Raw genomic sequence first — 23,513 nt, 5'->3', positions numbered from 1 at the left:
CACAACCAAATAAAGAAATACATATTTTTAAAAAAGAAGAAGCCAGGGAGAGGGAATATCGTGTGCAAAGGCCCCAAGACAGGAGGACACACTGAGCTCCAAGGTCACATACAAGGTCTCTGAGCGCGTAGTGTGGTGAGTGTAGTAGAAGCTGGCCTCTGATGAAGCTGAAGGTCAGGTTTTATGCTTGCATGGCGGGTGGTAATGTGACCCACCCAAACAGTCTTAGAGGAGATGCCTCTGTCACCCAGAAATTTCTGATAGCAATTTGAATATAAACAAGTGTCACACCTTATGGGGGAAGGACTTCCCTGGTGGTTCAGTGGTAAAGAATCTGCCTGCCAATGCAGGAGACACGGGTTCGATCTCTGATCTGGGAAGAGCCCACATGCTGTGGAGCAACTAAGTCTGTGAGCCACAACTACTGAGCCTGCGCTCTAGAGTCCGGAAGCCGCAACCACAGAAGCCCACGTGCCCAAGAGCCCGAGCTCTGCAACAAGAGAAGCCACTGCAATGAGTCCTTTCACAGCAACGAGAGAGTAGCTCCTGCTCGCTGCAACTAAAGAAAAGCCCACACAGCACAACGAAGACCCAGTGTGGTCAAAAATAAATTTTAAAAATTATTTTTTTAATGGGGGAGAGATCTGGACTGAAGATAGCTGGATGCCCGGATCCCATCAGTACAGGGTTAGAAGGTAAAAGAAGGAGAGAGGGTGGGATCACCAAGGATGACGGTGTAGAGTGAGGCAGCGCTGAGACCTCAATGAAGCCTGAAAAAAAGTAGATAACATAGAACAAAGCAGGGAAGAGAACCCCATTAAAGAGAAACACAAGGAACCGGGACCAAGTGCCAAGCCTTGTCATGGAAGACTCTTTAAGAAGGATAACTCAGCACCTGCCATCCACCAACTTCCTAGCATCTGAGCACCTGCTAAGGATAAGGCATATCACGGTGTGATCCCTGAATAGCAAGGGATGAAGGGAAGGACATAGGAACAGCCAAGTATGACCACTTGAGAAATCTGGTTGATATCAATAAGAAAGAGAGGTTTCCTAGTCAAGGGGAGGTTGGTTTTGTTTTGTAAGCAGACGCTGGGGAGGCAGCATAGATGAATTTAGTTGTTTGCAGGTCCAAGGAATGGGCCTGGTTAAAAAAAAAAAAGAGAGAGAGATGTAATATAAAGTTAGTTACTTCTTCCTTGGGCTCCCCTGGTGGCTCAGACAGTAAAGAATCTGCCTGCAATGCGGGAGACCTGGGTTCGATCCCTAGGTTGGGAAGATCCCCTGGAGGAGAGCATGGCAATCCATTCCAGAATTCTTGCCTGGAGAATTCCCATGGACAGAAGAATCTGGCGGGCTACAGTCCATGGGGTTGCAAAGAGTCAGACACCACTAAGCGACTAAGAGCGCACAACTAATATAAAGACAAAGACATAGGAGGCTGATGGACAGAGTTGCGGCACAGGCGGAAGGAACCAGTGAGAGACAGATGAGAGGAACAAGTAGCAGCCTTACCGACCTACTGTCTCTCTTCTCTGGTCACCCTTGGGAGAAGGAGTGCAAGGCACAGAGACCAAGGTCACGCAGCAAGTCCAGGGTAAAACCAGATGCACACTGCTGCTTCTCAGCATACCGGCCCCTTGTTGTAGTCCAAGGGCCTAATGTGCCCAGGTAACCTAAACCTCATAGATACTGGAGGGACTCAGCATGTAGACTTAGGGTGGAAGGTCGGACAAGAGGTTGGAACACCAGGTCTCCACGGCCCTGGAGCATCTCCCTTGGCAGTGATTTGAGGCAGAGATCCTGGTCTTTACTCCTTTCTGTGCCAGAAAGGCATGGAGCCTAAGGGAATAGCTGCGAGGTTACAGCAGGAAATCCCAGGCCCGCAGGTGAATGTGCTGGGGAGACAACATCATGCGGCTGAGATGGTCAGAGACTGGGTAGCTCTAGCATGGCCACCATGCTTGAGGCCGTGGTCCCCAACCTCTCTGGCACCAGGGACCTGCTTCCTGGAAGACGATTAAACTACAGAGTGGAGGGTAAGGGGATGGTCTTGGGATGATTCAAGTGCGTTACATTCATTGTGCACTTTATTTCTATTATTGTCACATCAACTCCACCTCAGATCATGACTCATTAGATCCTAGAGGCTGGGGACCCGTGCCTTGGGGAGGACAAGTGGGTACAGCGAGATTTACAGGACACCCGAAAGCGGCCACTGCACCCTCCACTGTAGTCCTTCCAAGGCTCAGATGCTCATCTTGACAGTTCTTTTAGGCTGAAACAAAAATCTCCAGATAGTCAAGTGGAAATTTTCACAGCACAGTACATCGAACCATTCTCGCTTTCGGGCTAGGCAGCAATGTGAGAAATTAAATAGAACATAAAGGAGGGGGGGAAGTACCCAACCATGGGACCTGGGGGTCTTACAGTGGGGAATGTAAGACTCACTCACCAACCATCACAACAGCCCCCCACACATTTGTAAAGCATTTTTCTGCCACGTGTATTTACCAAAGTGTTAATTAAACTTTTGTAACAGGTGCTAGGTAGACAGAGACAGGATTCCTGCCCTTGCGAGCCCATAAAAGAATCTAAACAGATCAGGGTACTGCCCGGTGCAAGCAGTGCTGGGACTAAGACTCAGGCTATGGGGCTCAGGGACTTCCCTGGCGGTCCAGTGGTTAAAACTGCACTACCACTCCAGTGGCATGGGTTCAATCCCTGGTCTGGGAACCAAGAACCCACATTCTGTGCATGTGGCGTGGCCAAGAAAAATTAAATCAAAATTGAAGAAAGATTGTGGGGCACAGGGAAATTATCCTACATCTCAAGGGTCTGAGTATCCGTGCATGTAACAGGAATATGGGCCAATGACTTTTCTCTTGTCCTCATGCATGTGTGACTCTTTGCAACCCCATGAACTGTAACCTGCCAGGTTCCTCTGTCCATGGAATTTTTCAGGCAAGAATACTGGAGTGGGTTGCCATTTCCTACTCCAGGGGATCTTCCTGACCCAGGGATGGAACCCATGTCCCTTGTGTCTCCTGATTGGCAAGTGGAATCTTTACCACTAGTGCCACCTGGGAAGCCCCTTCTCTTTTCCTCCTACCATCCTTACTCCTCAGAGCCCTGTTAAGGAGTGAAGAATGACAAAAGAAAGTCCTCAGATCTCTCCAAATGGTCACTTTTCCAAAATATACATTTCTGGACCACAGGCTTCACCCAGAACTTTGTAGAGCTCTGTCCCCTCACTATAGGCTGAGTTCTCTGTCCCCAGGCAAGTTGGCATCCCTTTGTCTGAGGATCTCACAGTCAGAACCCACTTATGTCCAGCCAGGCCGTCTTATCTTCTTCCTCCACCCCCACGACCTCCAGACCAACAAAGGGCCTTTGTTCAGGAAGCCTCACACCTCTTCCTGGGTCATACCTTCCCCACCTCCCACCCCCGCCCAACCAAGGGCTCCTACTCATTCCTGGCTTCCGGCCTGAGAGCCCACCTGGTCCACAGCCACATGGACAGGTGGTCAGCAATGGTGGGTAGCCCTGGGGCAGGAAGGAAGGATGCGCCCACCTCTAGGCTGCTAGTCTGGTGGTGACTCGCCCAAAGGCGTCCACTCCCCCACACCGGACACAGGAGGGACAAAAACCTTTGGGTGACCAGGACTCGGCTCCAAACCTCAAACCATAAGGCCTGTCTCCATTTGCAGCCAGCAGGCTCTTTCCACACCCTCCACCCTGCCTCTCTGACAGCTATAGTAAATGTCTTTCCATGTCTTGACAGCACTAAAGCCTTGTGTGTGGATTTTCTTCCTATGGAAGCTTCTTCTCTTGGTTACCTCCTAGTCATTCTGTGCTACAGCTTCCCTCTGACCACTTAGGGCTCCTCTGGCATCTGACTTACCTCTTCCTAAAAACCTCTCTCTTAACATGATGAGTCCAAATTTATCTGATTGCATGTGTGTTAGTCGCTCAGTTGTGTCCGACTCTTTACCACCCCATGGACTGTAGCCACCAGTCTCCTCTGTCCATGGGATTCTCCAGGCAAGAGTACTGGAGTGGCTAGCCATTCCCTTCTCCAGGGGATCTTCCCTACCCAGGGATTGAACCCAGGTCTCCTGCATTGCAGGCAGATTCTTTACTGTCTGAGCCACCAGGGAAGTTCAATTTATCTGACTGCATCTCTCCAAAGATTGTAAGTTCCTCGAGGGCCAACTTTCCTGTCTTGTTCAAGGTGACTTTCCCAGTGTTCTGATTTATACTCACTACTTGGTATATATGGGCGTCCCAGGTGGCTCAGTGGGTAAAGAATTCACCTGCCAATGCAGGAGACACAAGGGACACAGTTTCCATCTCTGGGTCAGGAAGACTCCCTGGAGGAGGAAATGGCAACAGACTCCAGTATTCTTGCCTGGAGAATTCCATGGACAGAGGAGTCTAGTGTGTTACAGTCCATGGGGTCACAAAGAGTCAGACAAGACTTCAAGACTAAGCATACTCCCACTTGGTATATATGTGTTGAGATCAAAAGAGATGAACACTGTAATATACAAACAATAAAAATCATTATTCTAAGAAGATGGGGCTGAGGTGGGGGATGTACATGCAGTTAGTTTTTCTCTGAAATTTTCTTTACCAGCCATCACCTGAAGTCAGCATCAGACACTGCAGGACGTTTTGTTTAGCTCTTAATAAGTGGATAGAAACAATATGCTTGGAAAAAAACCCCAACTTTCTCAAATCATAAAATTAAAACTGGCAGTAAATGAAGAGTAACCCTTAAAAAATGTATAAAAAATATATGGCGAGAAAGACAATATCTCATGATTTTGCTTATATGCAGAACCTAAAAAATTGATACAAATGAACTTATTTACAAAGCAAATACAGATTCACAGACTTAGAGAAAAAACTTATGGTTACCAAGGAGGTAAGGGGGTAGGGATAGATTGGGAGTTTAGGATTGACATGTACACACTGCTATATCTAAAATAGATAACTAGGGACTTCTCTGGTATGCCAGTGGCTAAGACTCTGTGCTCCCAGTGAAGGGGGTGTGGGTTTGATTCCTGGTTGGGGAACTAAGATTCCACGTGCCATGCGGCGTGGCCAAATAAATAAATAAATAAAATAGGTAACAAACAAGGACCTACTATATTTAAAAAATGACTATGCTATGCTAAGTCACTTCAGTTGTGTCTGACTCTGTGTGACCCCATACGGCAGCCCACCAGGCTCCCCCGTCCCTGGGATTCTCCAGGCAAGAACACTGGAGTGGGTTGCCATTTCCTTCTCAAAAAAAAAAAAAAAAAAATAATGACTAGATGGTAAAATACTGTATACATGGAGGGATAAACAAATTAATAAGCCTTGGGGGGGGAAAGAAACTACTCTTCAGAAGGAAATTTAAAGAATATTTTAAAAGAATTCAAGCAATTTTTCAGAATAAAAGAAACTACTGAAAAAATAAATTAAAATAGGCAGAGTCAACACAGGAATCTAGCCCAACACCCTTTGCATGGTAATATAAAGAACTCAGAAGTCAATAAAATGAAATAAATCACCAGGGCCTTCACAGTTTAAGAGCCAGAGGTATGAGTACATCTTCCCTTTCACACAGATGCCAGCTGATCTAGTAAATAACCCTTCCAGCGGGTTCCAGAGAGTTTGAGTCTCTAAGGATATCGATCAACAAGCCCTTCAGGAAGATTTAGGACATTGATCCCCAACAGCTTCAACGGAGAAACAGGATAGGTTTGTTTTTAAGGCACAATTCCCAATTCATGCTACCAAAAAAATAGCCTTTGGTTTTTTTTAACCAGTTGCCTTTCTAGGGGTGAAGACTTCCACCTGTAGGAACCCTAGCTTTCAGATGTAGTGGACCTAGCATGGACACCTAAGCTCCTAGATGGCTTGGTAGTCTTAAGTTCTGGAGAATGGGGACAAAGATGAGCTGCTCAAGGTCTTGTCCCTTTGGGTGGCTCTCTGGTGCCCCCTTGTGTTCAGTGTCTGGACCCAGAAGAGCCAAAAGCCTCAGGAATGGAGTGAGGGTGGAAAGGCTGAGCCACTCTCCAGGACTGCCTGTGGCCAGTGAGAAGTCAGCCCTCTCCAAAGCGGGCTCAGGCCCCTCTTCTGAGCACTGGGATGTCTTCCCGGCCCTGGTGGAAACACTGGCTAGGGCAAGTTGCCTAGAACTGGACAGGTGGAAGCAGTGTCCAAGGTCACCCAGTGGCCTCCACTAGGGAGATGGATCATAGCATCCTTCCTGCCAGGTGTTTGGCTAGTGGGCTTTTCCTCCTGACTCAGTGCCCAGGCCAGAGGCACTTGTAGCCTCTTAAAAAAAAGCAGACATTGACTGCTCTGCTGAAGACAGCTTGAGCCCCTGAGGGGTCATTGCAAGGCAGTTCTGAATGTGCTAAGTCAGTGGGCAGTAATGAGCACAGTGTGCCTAGCAGAGGCACGTCCAGCCCTCAGCCATAAATTGTCCTTAACGGGCTGACACAGGAGGCCTGGCAATGGCTCTTCCTCCTCACCCGCCTGCCTGTTCCCCTTGACTCCCACCCCGGGGCTCTGCCATCCTAGCCAGATCACCAAATCATCATGCTGGGAACATGGCATCTCTAGCGTGGGACTGTAGGGCCAAGGCCAAGTTTCCAGGATCTGTTCTGGCCATAGAACAGGGCTCTCCCAGCAGCCCCAACAGGAGCATTTGTTCCTGGTTAGATCTTGACCCCCCATCATGCAGGCTGAGTCACATCAGTCACATGAATGCCCACTGTAACTCTCTAAGCCCTGCTCTCCTCCTTGGCCAAAGGAAGACCTTGGGCCTGAAGCTCACCCACCCAGAATCTAGGGATTTTAGAGAACTGAGTATGTTAATAAATCTAACAGATGCCTTCCTACCTATAAGCCTTTGCACATGCTGTTCCCACTGCCTGGAACAGTTTTCTTCCTCATCTCCTTCTCTGGTCTGACACCTCTTTATCTTCAGCCTCAGTTTAGACTTCTCCAGAAACTCTTCTAGGGCTTCCTTCATAGCTCAGTCAATAAAGAATCTGCCTACAATGCAGGATACCTGGGTTCGATTCCTGGGTCAGGAAGATCCCTTGGAGAAGGAAATAGCAACCCACTCCAGTATTCTTGCCTGGAGAGTCCCATGGTCAAAGGATCCTGGCAGGCTATAGTCCATGGGATTGCAAGAGTCAGACACGACTTAGCAACTAAACCAATACCAATACCAGGAAACTTTCTCTTGTCCCCTGAGCCTGGGCTTGGTCCCCTCCAAGGGTTCCCATAACCCCTTTCATGTCCGAGTCCCAGTGCTGGCTCAGGTCCACTTCTGGTGTCCCAGATGTGGCCATGCCATATGGCCACCAGCTGGTCTAACTCTTCACTTGAACCCCATGAGGCAAGTACAGGAATCACATCTACCTTATCCAACTCAACATTGGGAGGGCTGGTACAGTGCCTGCCACGTAGTAGGTACTCAATAAATATGCATTGAGAATAGGTGGATGGGCTCAGAATGAAACACAGGCTGGGGCTGGAGGGTAGAGGCCAAGTCAGGAAGGCACCTAAGGAGACAGGCGCACATCACGGTGTGTCCATGTTCTGTACCACTGCCCACTGCCTGACACGTCAGTCCTGGAAGCCCCAGAACATGGGCCAGTGAGGTCTCTGCCTGCCTCTCAGTGCTCCGAACAGAGCTCAAGTTGGGAGCCCAAGGACAAGGCCTGCTCTATCCTAGATCAACCAGAGAAGCTCTGCTTTTATTCGTTTGAGTCTGGGTTTCTCATTGTCTTTGTGCTTAAAAAATCTAGCTCTATAGTTCAAAAGAAGAATGAGAACAAGAAACTTAAATACCACTGATTTCTTCGTCCCATGCCCTCATTTTAGAGATGAACAGAGACGCAGAGAAAACATGGAGATTTCCCCAAGATCACACAGTTCAGCGTCAGAGTAGGAAGACAGAACCTGAATCCTCAAATCTTTAGATACTTTCCAGAGGGTAGAAGAAGGTGGTGAGATTGTTATTTGGAGTGAGGTGCTGAGGGTCTGAGAGGAGACTGTGTGTGTACTCTGTCATGTCTGACTCTGCAACCTCATGGACTGTAGCCTGCCAGGCTCCTCTGTCCATGGAATTCTCCAGGCAAGAATACTGGAGGGGGTTGCCATTTCCTCTTCCAGGGGATCTTTCTGATCCAGAGATTGAACCTGTGTCTCCTGTGTCTCCTCATCGCAGGTGGATTCTTTATCTGTTGAGCCCTCTGGGAAGCCCACAAAAGAATGCTGAGCAGACACAAAAGGTCCCCAGAGTGGAATGTGCCCCTCTGTGGCATCATACATCCCTGCCCCTGCCACCCTGAGCTAGCCCCTACTCAGAGGCGGAAAGCAGAGGGGTACAGCAGGAGCTCCAGGGGATGTGACCAATAGAGCTCAAGTTTAGGGGCTCTCAACAGCCAAGGCCCACATGCCGGCTGATTCTCTGCCTGGTGGCCCTGACAGCAGTCCCCCCGGATTACTGTCTTTCAGGCCACGGAGGGCTGAACCAGCTGGGAGGGGCCTTTGTGAATGGCAGACCCCTGCCTGAAGTGGTGCGTCAGCGCATCGTGGACCTAGCCCACCAGGGCGTGAGGCCTTGCGACATCTCCCGCCAGCTCCGTGTCAGCCATGGCTGTGTCAGCAAGATCCTTGGCAGGTAAGCACAAAATTCACCCCCACCCCCTTCCCTCCCAGGGACTCGGGTCCACTCTGGTGTCCGGCCTGGGTCCCAGGATCTGAACAGGATGTGGTAGGGCTTCCGGGCCTCGCCCATCTGCTGCTCGTCTGTGTGTTTCCTGCTCTTCCTTCCTCCCTCATCCATTTCTTCTTCCTTTCCTTTCTCCCTCCCCCATGGTCTCTTCTGCCCCATGTCCTGGTTTCTATAGGCTTCTTTGTTCCTAAAGCAGAAGAATCTTCCCAAAAGGCTTTCCCCCTGCTGAGACCAAAAGATGGACATGAGTTTGAGCAAGCTCTGAGAGGTGGTGAAGGACAGGGAAGCCTAGCATGCTGCAGTCCTTGGAGTCGCAAAGAGTCAGACACGAATGAGCGACTGAACAGCAACAACAACAGGGAGGGGACACGCAATCAGAGGTGGCTCCTGAGGTCTTGCTCCAGCACGAGGGGTGTCTGAGTTTGTGCTTCTCGAACTGTAACTCCCAGAGCACTTGCAAGAGAAGCACTGGGATGTTTTGATGAAATGCAGATCCTAAGCCCCAGACCAGGCCCATTGCAGCACCCTCTCTGGGAGCCAGATCCGGACACCATGATTTTTATGAGATGACCAGGTGACGCTTATGACCAACTCCAGAGCAGCAGTTCACAGCCCTGGCTGCACAGTAGAGTCACCTGTTTAATCTTAATTTAGAAAATAAATGGATGTCTAAGCCCCGGCCCACACCAGTTAAGGCAGAACTTTAGGGGAATGAGCCCAAGTTTGAGTATAGTGTTCAGCCCTAAGATTCTAATTTTCTGCAGCCAGAGTTAAGAACTGTTAACTTAAAGGCTCAGGAGGGACCAGGAGCAGCAAAGCGTAGTCTAGCCTGGAGGGCCACTTCCAGTGGAAGTGCCCATGTGCAGGGTTTTCTGGGCTTTGTGTCAGTTCAGTGTCTCCCTTACCCAACCCATAAGTGAGATTCAGGAGGAGTTCTGGTTCAAAGAGGTCAAGGCTTATAATTGAACGTGGGAAGCCCTGCCTCCCTGATGGAAGTCATCAGGGAAAATTGTGGTCCCCAGGTCTCCTGGGGTCAGGAGAGGGGTTTCCCAGGTGGGTTGCAGCACCCCAAGAGCGGCTGAGTGCTAGTGGATGGTGACACCCAAAAGGGAGTATTAAAGAGGTTTTATTTCATGGCAGAAGAAACCAGTTTCCCCAAGGAGGAGAGGTAGGCTATCTTGACACAGGTCACTGATCTGCCTAAGCAGCTGGTTGGGGGATGGGGGATGGGGCATGGGGAGACCCCGAGAGAGCTGGCTTAGCTTAGGGAGCTGGACATGGCCAGGGCTCCAAGCCAGGCTGGCGTTCCAGAGTCCATGAGGACCAGCTTCAACCTGAACCATGTAACCTGGTGGAAAACCAGTGGCCGGGGCTGTGGGGTGGTGTGGAGGGGGGTTGGAGGGGTTTTATGGAGAACAAAGGTGAAACCAGAAAGTCAGGGCAGACGGCCCAATGACCCCAGCTGGCTTTCTGGGGAAGGAGGGGTAGAACCAGGATGGTCGAGAACAGTCAGTCATGCTTCAGCCAAGGAAAACTGGATGGAGCAACTGGCCACCACGTTGAGCCTGTATATACACACAGAGCACACTCAAAATGTCCTTTCTTAGAAGGGAGATCTTTTGTGCTCCATAAGGTGTTTCCTGAAGGTGTTCAGGTCAGGAGACTGGCCAGAGGGATGACAGGAAAGAGAGAAACCAGGCATCCCAGGGTGAGGCCTTTTGAAGACGTTCTGGTTCAGCAGCAGCATAAACCTACCCATGCAAGGGAAACAGGCAGTGACAGGAACACGGTGCCAGAGACCAGCCTTGGGGGTCACCATTCACCCCCTCAGGCCCTTCCCCAAGCAGCCTCAGAAGGGAACGAGAGTCTCTGGCTAATTTGCTGCCCAAAGATCCCCACCTGCTTACTGGGTACTTCTTTGGGGTTCTCTATTGGAGTAGGTACTACGAGACTGGCAGCATCCGGCCTGGAGTGATAGGGGGCTCAAAGCCTAAGGTGGCCACCCCCAAGGTGGTGGAGAAGATCGGGGACTACAAGCGGCAGAACCCAACCATGTTCGCCTGGGAGATCCGGGACCGGCTCCTGGCTGAGGGTGTCTGTGACAACGACACCGTGCCCAGCGTCAGCTCCATCAACAGGTGAGGTGGACACCGCAGCCGGGCACTGGGGTCCCTGGGCTTTGGGGGAATCGTGATGGAGACCTGACTTGAGTGGAACAGAACCTTGGAGGGGGCTGCATGCTGAAAAGTCAGGCTGGAAGTGCCTTGGGCCCAAGGTAGGTACCACGCCTCTATAGCATCCCCACTCCCACCTCAACGTATCCCCCTCCCCAGGGCTGTACTCTCTGCAGTTTCCTTCCCCACATACCACATCCTCTTTCATTCAATAAACGAAACTTCTTGAATCGAGCCTTTCCTGCATGAGACACAAGAGCCCTAACCTGGACCTCATTCAAGCATCCACTCATTTGTTTAGTCATTCAGTCACCACCTCAGTCAGTTATTCACTCACTCATTCATTCACACATACTTTACTCATGTGTAGGCCCTAAAGCTGGAGTAGGAAATGGCAACCCACTCCAGTGTTCTTGCCTGGAACTCCCATGGACAGAGGAACATACAGTCCATCGGGTTGCAGAGTTGGACACGACTGAAATGACTTAGCACACACGTACCCCCTGGGGATGCACAAGTCTTATCTGTGTGGCACTTACAGTCCAGTGGGAAAACAGGCACTAACCAAGTCCTAATTGATGTCCACGCAGTTCTAAGTCTGGCTAGGGAGAAAAATATGAGGGTATTGAGCTGGTGTCAGGTGGCTTGGTTTAGGGAGGTTATGAAAAGATGTCCCAAGTAAGAAGTAACAAATAAGAGTTACCTAGGTGAAAGGGGGAGTGAAAGGAGCTTGAGAGAGCATGTGCAAAGGCCCTGTGGCTAATAAAATCTTATACGAGAAGCTGAAAGAGGGAAGTCCCTGGCAGTCCAGTGGTTAAGACTCTGCACTTTCCCTTCTGAGGGTCTGAGTTCGATCCCTGGTTGGGAAACTAAGATCCCACAAGCCGCATGGCCAAAAAGAAAAGAAAAGCTGAAAAGAAAGCCAGCAGGTAAAGGGAAGGGGAGAGCATAAGGTAGACTGAGGTGGAGATGTGAATAAAGTCTGTTTGCCCCTCAGAGGCCGGGGGTCATGCTACGTATTCTTACCTCTCACCTATAAGCAATGGCAAGAACCTTAGCACGAGATGTTAACCATGAGACCGACTTGCATTTCAGAAAGTCCAGTCTGGCTGCAATAGAAAGAAAAGATTAGAAAGGGTCAAGAGCAGATAGGAGTGGGCCAGTGAGTGACCCTGGAGGTAGAGTTTAGTGGTGGCAGTGAGATGCAGAGAGGGATCAATGCTGAAGAGAGTTAAGAGGTCAAATCTACCAAACCTGATGACGGCTCGGAGGAGGGAGGAAGGCAGATACTGAGCCCCACCTGTACTTCTGCCTTGAGTGACGGGTGGGCTAGTCATGGAATGGGAACAGTGGGAAGGACCAGGCGTGAGGAGTAAGGTCGTGGGTTTGAGTGTGGACAGGTTGAGTTTGGGGCTTTCCGGATGGCTCAGTGGGTAAAGAATCCACCTGCAATGCAGGAGATTCAAGTTTGATCCCTGCGTCAGGAAGATTCCCTGGAGGAAGAAATGGCAACTCACTGTAGTATTCTTGCTTGGAAAATCCCATGGACAGAGGAGCCTGGTGGGCTACAGTCCACAGGGTTTCAAAGAGTCAGTTGCAATTTAGCAACTAAAAGAACAATGAGCTGAGTTTGGGCTGAGTGTCTATAGATACTCAAGTGGGATCTCAAAAAGGTGGATGGAGCTGGGGCAGCTGGAAGCCCTGCCTCCTTCTGCTATAAGGGCCTTTCTTCTCTTCCTTACAGAATCATCCGGACTAAAGTGCAGCAGCCATTCAACCTTCCCATGGACAGCTGCGTGGCCACCAAGTCCCTGAGCCCAGGACACACGCTGAGTGAGTGCCGAGGGTCCCACAGTCACACTCAGCCCCTTGCATACACACTCCCATCCATGTACACACACAGAGTCACACACAAACATGTCCACACAGACACATCCGTATGTTCGAACTGAGCCCAAACCTGGCTGGAATCCCAGGGAAGATTCTCTGAAATGTTTAGGGCTGGAAACAACACAGGCCAGAACCCTGGCACCAGTAGGCAGTGCTCCTGACTCCTCTGTGGTGGTGTCAGGGGCTCTGAGGGGTGTCAGGCCCACATCCTGACCCTCTGTCTTGCCCCACTGCAGTCCCCAGCTCAGCTGTGACGCCCCCAGAATCTCCACAGTCGGACTCTCTGGGTTCTACTTATTCCATCAATGGGCTCCTGGGGATCGCCCAGCCTGGCAGCGACAGCAAGAGGAAGATGGATGACAGTGAGTGTTGGGGGGACCAGAGGGTAGGTTGGGGGTGCAGGAGGGCAACTGCTCAGACAGGGCTTCTCTGGTGGCTCAGGTGGTAAAAAATCTGCCTGCAATGCAGGAGACACAGGTTTGATCCCTGGGTCAGGAAGATCCCCTGGAGGAGGGCACAGCTACCCACTTCATTATTTTTGCCTGGAGAATCCCATGAACAGAGGAGCCTGGTGGGCTACAATCCATGGGGTCACAAAGAGTCAGACATGACTAAGTGACTAATACTACTACTACTGATGAGACAGAGATCCCCTTAGGCCCAGGACTTTGTGGATTGTCTCTAAGCCACCCGGAAGTCTTGCTCTTCCCTCTTCCCAAGTGAGTCTGCTTCCCCACTCTGGCCTGGGCAATGGGTCGACAAGCCCCCTGAAAGCTTTCTCCCTGCCGGGGGATGCCTGCCAGGTGACCAGGACAGCTGCCGGCTGAGCATTGACTCCCAGAGCAGCAGCAGCGGGCCCCGCAAACACCTCCGCACGGACACCTTCAGCCAGCACCACCTCGAATCGCTCGAATGCCCCTTTGATCGGCAGCACTACCCGGAGGCCTACGCCTCCCCCAGCCACACCAAAGGCGAGCAGGTGAGGGGCCAGCTGGGCACGGGAGGCGAGCAGACAGTTGGGAGGGTGGGGGGAGGGCAGAGCAAGACATGGTCTCTGAAAGCTCCCTAGTCAACTGGCAATTCTAGAAGCAACTAGAAGTTGCTTGATGGGCCCAGGGCATGTGCTTCCAGCAGCTCCAAGGCTGTCATGGGCATTATTTCACCAGACGCTAGCAGCATCTTCCTGCTCATCCTTCCAGCCCCCTGCCTTCCCTCACCTGTAGCCTCTGAGCTTAGAGCAATGCAACCAACCATGCCATCCCCCTGCCACAGTGTCTCCCCCAGATAGCAGGGTCAGGTCCTACAGCAATAAAGTCACAGCTCCAGCCTTTACAGCGTGACCTCCACCAGCACCTCCAGCCCCGCCTCGCACCACTCACGCCTCCCCACCCCTGGCCTGCCATGCTCACACTCCTCTCGTTCACACCTCTCTGCCCCGGCACACGGTGTGCCCTCCTCGCTGAATGCCTTCCTCCCACTTCTCTGCCTGGAAAAGTACTGCTCGGCTAGTATGACTCAGCTCAAGCCTCACCTGGTCCATGAATTCTTCCCTGCCCCTCAGACACGCTTCATTTTCACTCTCCCAGACTTCTGCATGTCCGGGGTGGGAGGGGCCGCTCCCCAGAACTCATGGGGTAGTGTCACTGCCTAGCAGACAGAGATGTCAAGATACAGCACATTTCTTGAGCACAGGGCAGCATCTCAAGGCATCTTTTTACCTCCAGCATCTCCCATTGTGCCCCTCTAACAGATGCTTAATAAAGGTAGACTGAGTAAATGCAATGAGAAATGCAGCCCGAGAAATGCAAGCTACAAGCAAAGTTTTATTCCCAGTGTTCGGGACAGGTGAAATGGCTTATCAGGGGTTGGCTTCTATGAAAAACTGGCAGAGATGTCCAAAGTGTCTTCAGGAGCCAAAAAATAACTCTGCACCTCTGTTAATTATCTTCTGTCAACACCACAGTCTCAGTGTCTTCCCCATCCCCTAACCCAACACCATCAATCAGCTGAAGATTTTCTCTAGAGCAGTGTCTGCTCATCCCTCTCAGCTCAAGGTGTCACCTGAGCCAGGAGTGAGGCAAGCCCGTGTACCTTTAAGATCTGAGCAGGACAATGGTGACGATGCCAGTCACTGGCTGAACCACTGCCAGTGACCGTCTGGGCGGCTGGGCCTTGCCAACAACGCAGCTGGGCAGGCAATCTGCGTCAGCGATTTTATCAGCCTGGGCTGTGACAACCAGGAGGGCTTCAGAGAAGGCTGGCCGTCAGCAGACCTGGGGAGAGGGCAGGGCGATCAGCCACGAGTCAGCACATGGCACCCCAGGCCGGGGTTGACTGGGCAGGAGGGGAATGGGGCCACAGCGGTAGGTCTGCCGGGAACCTGCTGTGAGATATGGACCCCACACAGCTCAGTGTGCTGGTAGAGAAACCTTGCTGCTGAGACCCACTGGGTTGTGCAGAACCACTCCTGAGCTCCCCTACGCCTCTGAGGGACCTTGCTTGATTATAAGGTGTCCCAAGACCCTACTCCAAACTGGCATACATACATAGGGGATCATGCAAATGGAGAGTCTTGAGCCAGAGGACCCACAGGGCCCATTCAGTCCAGTCTTTCCATTTGCCTGGAGAGGACTAGGGCCAAGGAGGGTGGAGAGGGCTGACAGAAGTGAAAGTTTGTGGGGCTCAGACCTCTAGGCCCTGGTTTCATTCAGACTGGTCCACTGTCACCTGTTTTAAATATGGTGCTCCTATGCGAGTTCTTATTTGAAGACTGGAAAAAGAGAACTTAAAAACCATGCAACTACTCTACTCCTTCATCCTACAGTTGAGGAGATGGAGGTTCAGTCATGACCATTACTGATTCAGTGCCTTGCTCAGCCAATCACTCCCTCCCTCATTCATTCCCCTGCTCGATGAGGAAGGACAGGGAGGACCCAGCCTGTGCCTGGGGCTCCTTGCCTTTCCCACAGCTGCCAGTGCTGCCAAAGGAACACCCCAGTGTCCTCTTGCTGGGCAAGGAAAGGGCCTCTGGTCTGGGAAGCTGAGAGAGAAGCACAGGTCCTCACACCTGACCTCAGGATGGGGCAAAAGCATGGCCATCTTTTCTGCAAAATCAAGAAAGGGCAAAGCATTCAACATAAACATTTCTGTGGGCTCATTTCTGGTTGCTATTTTACTACCAGGCACAGTTAGGAGTCTGCAAAGCTCTTGTTCCTCTATTTCACAAGTGCATCAAGGAACAGATCAACACAATGTGAATATTATGATGACAGAGCCTCAAGAACTGGGCAGCTTGTGACCCTTCACATAACTCGAAAGTAGCTGTTTATGGAATGTTTGTTACTAAGCATTTTGTGCTAGGTGTTTAACGTAGGTATATAAAATCTCCTTTAATCCTTGCATCAGCCTTGTAAAGAAGATCTATTATCCCTGTTACACAGGTGAGAAAACGGTACACAGGTGAGAAAACCAAGGCTCAGAGAGGTCAAGGAGACCAAAGCTACTAAGCTGGTGATTGCAGAACAAGAGCTCAAACTTGTCCAAGTCCTGAGGAATTGTGCTCTCTGCACCCCAATTCAAGTCCCACCACAATAAGAAATCCAATCATCCTTGAGATGTTTAAGGCATTTGGGGTTACATTACTGAAATGTCTGATTTATAGGTTTGTTTTTCACTGAATTGTTAGATTTTGGAGAGCTATAGGATTTTGAGGTGGGGCTTCCCTAGTGGCTTGCTTCCCTTGTGGCTCAGCTGGTAAAGAATCTGCCTACAATGCGGGAGACCTGGGTTCAATCCCTGGGTTGGGAAGATCCCCTGGAGAAGGGAGCAGCGACTACCCATTCCAGTACTCTGGCCTGGAGGGTCACAAAAATTCAGACACAACTAAGCAACTTTCACCTCCCTGGTGGCTCAGATGGCAAAGAATCTGTCTGCAGTACAGGAGACTTGGGTTCAATCCCTAGGTCGGGAAGAGCCCCTGGAGAAGGGAAGGGCAACCAACTGCAGTATTCTTGCCTGGAGAATTCCATGCTGAGAGAGTCTGGTGAGCTACAGTCCATAGGGTCGCAGAGTGTCGGACATGACTGAGTAACCACCACCACCAGGATTTTGAGGAGGTGTTTTATATCAGATCAACATGTCCACAAAACATTTTAAACTTTTCTTACACTTCCTAGAAATCAGGCATTTTGTTCAATTTCACGAAACCAGGCTCTAAGTAACTCTACCCTGACTAGAAGCAGGAAGCTCCCTCAGAAGGTGTAGAACCAGAGTGCCATTTAGTCAGTAATTGCTGCTACAGGATAATGGTGCCCTTGTGGTCTCCAGAGTTGACTGCAACTTCCATAAGTGCCTGGCATGCAACCAGAAACTGCTGTGGCTCCTTGGAGAACCCAGCTCAAATCGTTGAAAGCGATTGCCTTTAGAGAGCTGTTATATAACCACGGAGCACAAGCCTTGATTTCGGTTTTTGCACACCAGTTCACAGAGCACATTAGTGACATGTGTGATCCACATGTGGGGAGCAGAGGTGTGTGCTGTTCCGTGGCCTGATGGGAGGTTATCATGATGAGGGGTGATGTACCCTTGCCTTTAATTGAACAAGTTCTTCTTGGAAGAAGCATTGGAGGAGATGGCCCACTCATGTCAGGGGAGGCTCAGTGAAGTCTAAAATGAGGTTCACAAAGAAAACCCCCGGGGGTACTTGATAAAGAATTTTTAAACAAAAGTAACCACAAATATCATCTTCAAGCTTAATGTGCACATTTATGTTTGCTTGGATATGGAGAGAGAGGGAAGAAGTCTACCTATTTTGCTTAGGTGTCAGGTCTGTCCTTTACTGAAGGAGAGAGCACAGGGGTCAGGATCAGATGTCCTCGATTTAGACTCCACTTCATACTCACCTAGGACATTCACATCTCTGGTCTTCAGGCTCTCAGCATCTCAGACATAATATTGCTTGCCTACGTCACAGGGCTGTTGGGAGAAATGGATCAGGATAATACAGGCAATGTCTAATGCCTGCTGTCTTTACATGTAAGATGTGGTCATGATGTTATCCACTGCAGAGCAGTGGTTGAGAACATAGGTCCTGAAGTCAGACCAGGGGAGTGTGACTTCTGTGGGAGTGTGAGAAGTGTCTTGACCAGCTCTGTGCCTCCATTTCCCATCTGGGGAATATTTTAATGAAAGGAGGAAAGCACCCTGAACAGTCCCACGTGCTAACTGCCCCAGCCCTGCATCTTGCCCTCCGTGGGCCCAGACAGGGTGAGGAAACCCGGAAGGGGCCCAGCATCCAGCCAGGGTGTGGTCCTTGGAAGGACCCACTCTCTTCTGTGTCTGGCGCTGTTGCCACCAGCCAGCGTTGAATTCCAGAGCTGCCGCGGAGGGCGAGTTCTGCCCCTAGAACTGGGAGAAAAACAGAAGGGCTGTGAGTCAGAGAATAAGAACTGATTAAACAGACTAAGTGGAGTCAAGACTGAGCGAGTGAGCGGGAAGAGGGGACAGAGGAAGCAGGTATTTTCTAGGGGGAGCCGGCTGGCGGGGGTGGGGGGGCTTTAAAAGGAGAGCCTGCCGCCCACAGCCTCTGTGCACTCACTTCTTCTTGTTCCCCAGGGTCTTTACCCGCTGCCCTTGCTCAACAGCGCCCTGGACGACGGGAAGGCCACCCTGACCCCCTCCAATACACCCTTGGGGCGCAACCTCTCGACTCATCAGACCTACCCCGTGGTGGCAGGTACGATGCCCAGAATCTCCTGGGCCATGCGGGAGCCGGCTGGCGGGCAGAGCTGGCTGGTGGAGAGGAGGAAGGTGTTAGGGCCCTGGGCCTCGAGAGGAGAGAGGACTCTGCTGGCCGGTCAGCAGGTGGGTCGAGAGGGTCTCGCCTTCTGTCCTCGGCCCTTTCTCCGCCTGCCCCCCAGCGCGGGACACACGCGACCTGCGTCTACACTCACAGAGGCACAGCAGGGAGACAGAAGTGCCCTCTCACCTCCTCCCCCAACCTGAGTGACACCGCGTAGCCCCGCCCACCCCCGCGCCCCGCCTCAGGGAGGAGCCCGCCCGCGCCTCGCCGCCCCGCCCCTCCCGCATCTCATGGCTTGGTTTGTGCATGTTCCCGCCCCATCATCTCACACCCCTCTCTCCTTGTTGTCTCCCTCCCTCCGGCAGATCCTCATTCACCCTTCGCCATAAAGCAGGAAACCCCCGAGGTGTCCAGTTCTAGCTCCACCCCTTCCTCTTTATCTAGCTCCGCCTTTTTGGATCTGCAGCAAGTCGGCTCCGGGGTCCCAGCCGGTGCCTCGGTCCCGCCCTTCAATGCCTTTCCCCATGCTGCCTCCGTGTACGGGCAGTTCACGGGCCAGGCCCTCCTCTCAGGTACGACAGGGAGGTCCCGGGCCGTACAGCCATCGCGGGGGGCGGGAGGGGGAGTCCTCACGGCCGGCCGCCAGTTCCCTACTTTGGGTCTAGCCCCTACTCTCTTCCCAAGTCCTCTCCACCATCATCCTCTTCCCTCATTCCTCCGGCCACTTTTGGAGGCGCCAAGATGCGGTCCTCCATGCCTGCAAAGTCAGGCCATGGGAGGGGCAGGCACTCTGGGGGGTGCTTGGCAGTGGGGGTGCCTGGTGGATTTCCAAAACCTTGCCCCAAAGCCCCATGAAAGTGCCAGAACCCTAAGACCAGGAGCCAGACTCAGTAAAGCCCCAAACCCTTGGTCTGGGTAAAAAAAAAATGCAAAAGAAGAAAAAAAGAAAACTCTGGAGGGAGAAAGGCGTTGGCTTTGGGGGCCAAATTCTGGATCAAATTTCTAAGGATGGAGGGTCAGTCCCAATTGGGTCCCCATAGTGTAACTCTTGTGTCCCTAGCTTAAGTGTCTCTCTTGGAGGACACTCAGGCAGAGTGACTCACCAACTCAAGAGAAGGGGAAGCAGGGACTTTTCATCAAAACCCTCATCCAACTGAAGTCTGGAAGCACCTTAGGGACATTTAGTTCAAATCTCTCCTTACACTGATGGGCAACAGGCCCAGGGAGAAAGGCCCAGCCAAAATCCCTGAATAGGAACATGATGACATGTCAGCCTGCGTGTGCCCTGTGGATCAGATCCCAGCAGAGCTGAATCTCCCGGGCAGAAGGACATTGGCCCGTCCAGGCAAAGTCTGAGCAGTGGCTGAAAAAGTCAGAGGTGTTTGGCTAGGCAGGGAGAAGGCCAGAGGTGGAGTGAGGGAGGGAACAGAGCCCGATAACAGTCTCCAGATATTTGAAAGACGGCCACAGAGATGAGACTATTTCAGAAGTGGGTCCAAGGCATTGAACCAGGACCCAGGGAAGAAACCAGGAGTGGGCCAGCCCTTCTGGACCAGTGGTTTTCAAGCTTGCCGGGCCTTACAACACTCTTGAAATGTAAAGTTTGACAGAAGCCAGGTATCCAGACCAGACAAATGAAGAGCTGCTCTGTCTGAAGCAGGGGCTCTGCCCAGGGAAAGCCCTTGCACTTGAAAATCACTGCATCATAAGAACCAGACCTCTGTCCACCCAGAGGGACCTCAAGGTCATCTTATTCAAGTCCATTGACCCTTCCTTATAACTGTCTCTACATTTTATGTCTGTCTGGCACCTAGGACGTTTTTTTTTTTCCCTTTGTGCATCCCCGTGTCTAATGAAGGAGGACCTCTTTGAGGAGGTGGACACAGAGGTAGAGGGTTCATAAAGGAAGCCCAACGTGTGGGCAGAGAGGCAGTGATGAAGCAAGGAGTAAAGTGTTGACTCAGTGCAGAATTTCAAAAGAGGGTGAAGTCAGCGGAGATGGGTCATTTGTTTTGACCAAAGTGATTAAAGAAGAAAAGTCTGTGAGCTGAGTGAAGTGATGTCAGCCAGAGAAAATGGGACAGGGTTAGGAGGGGAGAGAGGAGGGGGAGAGTCGGAGAGACTTAAAGTCAATGTGTGTGGGGGAGGGGCCCAGTCACTGGGCACCACTGCCTGCCTGTGTATCTGGTAGGCGATGGCCAGGAGGGCTGAGAAGAGGCAGGTAAGGGATGATGGTGTGGGTGAAGCGTGTGGTGTGGGGGAGCAGTTCTTCACTTACTGGGAATTGTGAAGAGGCTGGGCAGGATCAGCCAGAGAGGAGCAAGAAGGACCCCGGGCAGTGGGAAGCAGATATGTCAGAGCACAGACCTGGGCATTGGTGTGAAGTGTGGTTTAAACAGCCCAGTGCAGAGTCCCTACCCTCAAACCCCTCCCCTACTTTCTCCCTCCCTTAAGGGCTTCAAGCACCTCCAGACAACATGTGATCAAATCAGGGGTGATGCTTCCAACTTGCCCTGTGTCCGTTGTCCACGCAGGACTGGGAGGTCATCCCTGCATGGGGCAAAGCAGCAGGCAGCAGACACGCAGTGGTCATTCAGGCGGGGGGCCCCCAGAGACAGACCCTGGTGAGGCTGATGTGGAGGGTGTGACCCCCGTGAAGGCTGTGGAGCCCAGCCTGAGGGTGGAAGAGGCAGCACAGAGGCAGGGGCTCTGGGAAGAGCAAGCAGGGCCCAGGCTTGGAGAGGCTTGGTCTAGATGGTTACTGAGAGCAGGAAGCAAGCCAAGGTCACAGTCTACAGAACTGGGCCTGCCCTGTGACTCAGCACAGGAGTTCAGGATGGCTAGTGTCCATGCTGAGCCCAGGTGGTGGCCTGAAGCTCCTGAAAGACTGTCCCCTTGCAACATCCAATCAAGATTGAACCTAAATGTCTACCACGTGGCTGAGCCGGAGTGAGCAGACTGGGGAGATGGGGTAGGAAGAAACCAGATTAGGAAGGGAGTAATTTGAGACTTCCTTGAAGATCCAGTGATTAGGACTCCACGATTTCACTGCTGTGGGCCCAGGTTCAATCCCTGGTCAGGAAACTAAGACCCCATAAGCCATGGGCACCATGGCCAAAAAAAAAAAAAAAGAAGGGAATGATATCAAGAGTCTGGGGGCTGGAAACCTATCCAAGGGAGCAAGAGATTGATTTAGAAGAATAAAAAGAAAGCCAAGACCAAATTAATGCAAGGTAATGATGCTGCAGACAGGGGAGAGGATGAAGGACTAGGTAAATTTTCATTCGATAATCATCACCTATCTGAACGCCCTCCCCAGCTCTCCTCCTTTGAGTAGCTACCTATGGACTGGACCCTGCCTACCACCTCCCACCAGGTGTTTGCTTGCCTCAGAGTCTCCACCAGGTCAAGTTCTCCCCAGCACAGCCTCTGCTAATGCGATGTTCAGGATGGTTTTTCTGGGTCTCAGCTTCTCCCTAATTAGCCAAGAAAGAAGAAATCTCAGGGTTTGGGAGACAGGAGGATTGCCCCTAAATTCTCCTCCCAGATGCCCCTGTCTAGGGTCCCAGCGCCCTGACCGAGAGCAATATTGATGCTGTCCTTGTCCTGTCTTTTCTCCGGCTGACTCCAGCTCAGCTGTTGAGGAAGCCCTGACTTTGGCTTTATCATCAAAGAGTCCGTTACCCGCCTCCATCCTTCTGTGCAAAATTATATTTAATCCTGCCAAAGAGATTTCTGGATTGCCATAAATTCTCCTTGCTATCAGAGCGAGATAAGGAGTTGAAAAGAGGTCACATAGAGGGCGGACATCAAAGGAGCCGATAAATGGTCTGAAATCACCTCTACCCTCAGAATTCCCCCAAGTCCTGGTTTTCTGACGCTGGCCTCTACCGATACGTAGGATATTTACCAGCATTTCTGAGATGCTAGTGTTTTCTTGCAGAACCCGACTTCCCAGTCATTTAATATGCAGCTTTGTCTACATCAGCTGCTTTTCATATATATACATATATATGTGTATATATAATTTATTTTATTTTGTGTGGCTGTGCGGGATCTTTGGCACTGTGCATGTGATTTCTCTAGTTGGGGAGAGTGGGGACTACTCTCTACTTGTGATGCGCGGGCTTCTCCTTGCGGTGGCTCCTCTTGTTGTGGAGCTGTAGCACACAGGCTTCAGTAGCTGCAGCTTGCTGGCCCTAGAACATAGGCTCAGTAGTTGTGGTGCACATGCTTAGCTGCTCCAAGGTATGTGGAATCTTCCCAGACCAGGGATTGAACCCATGTCCCCTGTATTGGCAGGTAAATTCTTATCCACTGGACCACCAGGGAAGTCCTACATCAGCTTCTTAAAAATAGAACTATTTTGAAAATATATTTGAGTGCAGGAGAGATGGAATTACAAACCATAGATAAACTTATGGTGAAGAGCCTTAAAAATCAAGTCCAGAAAATAGGCTGTGAAGGCATGCCTCCACCTTATGGCTTCTGTAGTTTCATTTCTAAGAAGGTTGTAAAGTTCTTGGCTTTGGGGGAAGAAACCGAATATTTAAGGAATTGAAGCAGAGTCCTGCGGCTTCTAGTCCTGGGGCTTCCCAGTGGTAAAGAATCTGCCTGCAATGCAGGAGACACAGGTTCAAACACTGGGTTGGAAAGATCCCTTGGAGAAAGGAATGGCAACCCTCTCCAGTATTCTTGCCTGGGAAATCCCATAGAGAGAGGAGCCTGGTGGGCTACAGTCCATGGGGTCACAAAGAGTCAGACACGACTGAGCCACTAACACTTTCACTCTTTCCTGGGGACTAACAGAGAAGTTGAGGGTGAAGGGTGTCCTGAAGACAGTCTCAGCCGGCTTTTCAAGGGGGCCAAGTTTAAGGGGAGGAAGCCTCCAGGAGTT

The 23,513-nt window shown here is 51.2% G+C and overlaps 1 protein-coding gene across 6 annotated transcripts in view; it reads left to right on the top strand.

The window, feature by feature from the left end:
- Positions 1-23,513, top strand: part of PAX8 (paired box 8) — a 65,341-nt gene that overhangs the window by 28,904 nt on the left and 12,924 nt on the right. For 2 of the 6 annotated variants that reach the window (XM_025261147.3, XM_025261145.3), the window contains exons 3-9: positions 8,533-8,698; positions 10,690-10,890; positions 12,671-12,759; positions 13,053-13,178; positions 13,620-13,795; positions 18,430-18,550; positions 18,982-19,188. In XM_025261147.3, the coding sequence (XP_025116932.1) occupies positions 8,533-8,698; positions 10,690-10,890; positions 12,671-12,759; positions 13,053-13,178; positions 13,620-13,795; positions 18,430-18,550; positions 18,982-19,188 (1,086 nt within the window). The remainder of the gene's footprint in view (positions 1-8,532; positions 8,699-10,689; positions 10,891-12,670; positions 12,760-13,052; positions 13,179-13,619; positions 13,796-18,429; positions 18,551-18,981; positions 19,189-23,513) is intronic. The other 4 variants (XM_044925979.2, XM_025261153.3, XM_025261146.3 and 1 more) reach the window with 3 other exon arrangements.

This window comes from Bubalus bubalis, chromosome 12, assembly GCF_019923935.1.
Source record: "Bubalus bubalis isolate 160015118507 breed Murrah chromosome 12, NDDB_SH_1, whole genome shotgun sequence".
NCBI classification, from domain to species: domain Eukaryota; kingdom Metazoa; phylum Chordata; class Mammalia; order Artiodactyla; family Bovidae; genus Bubalus; species Bubalus bubalis.
This window is presented reverse-complemented; position numbering and strand designations above follow the sequence as displayed.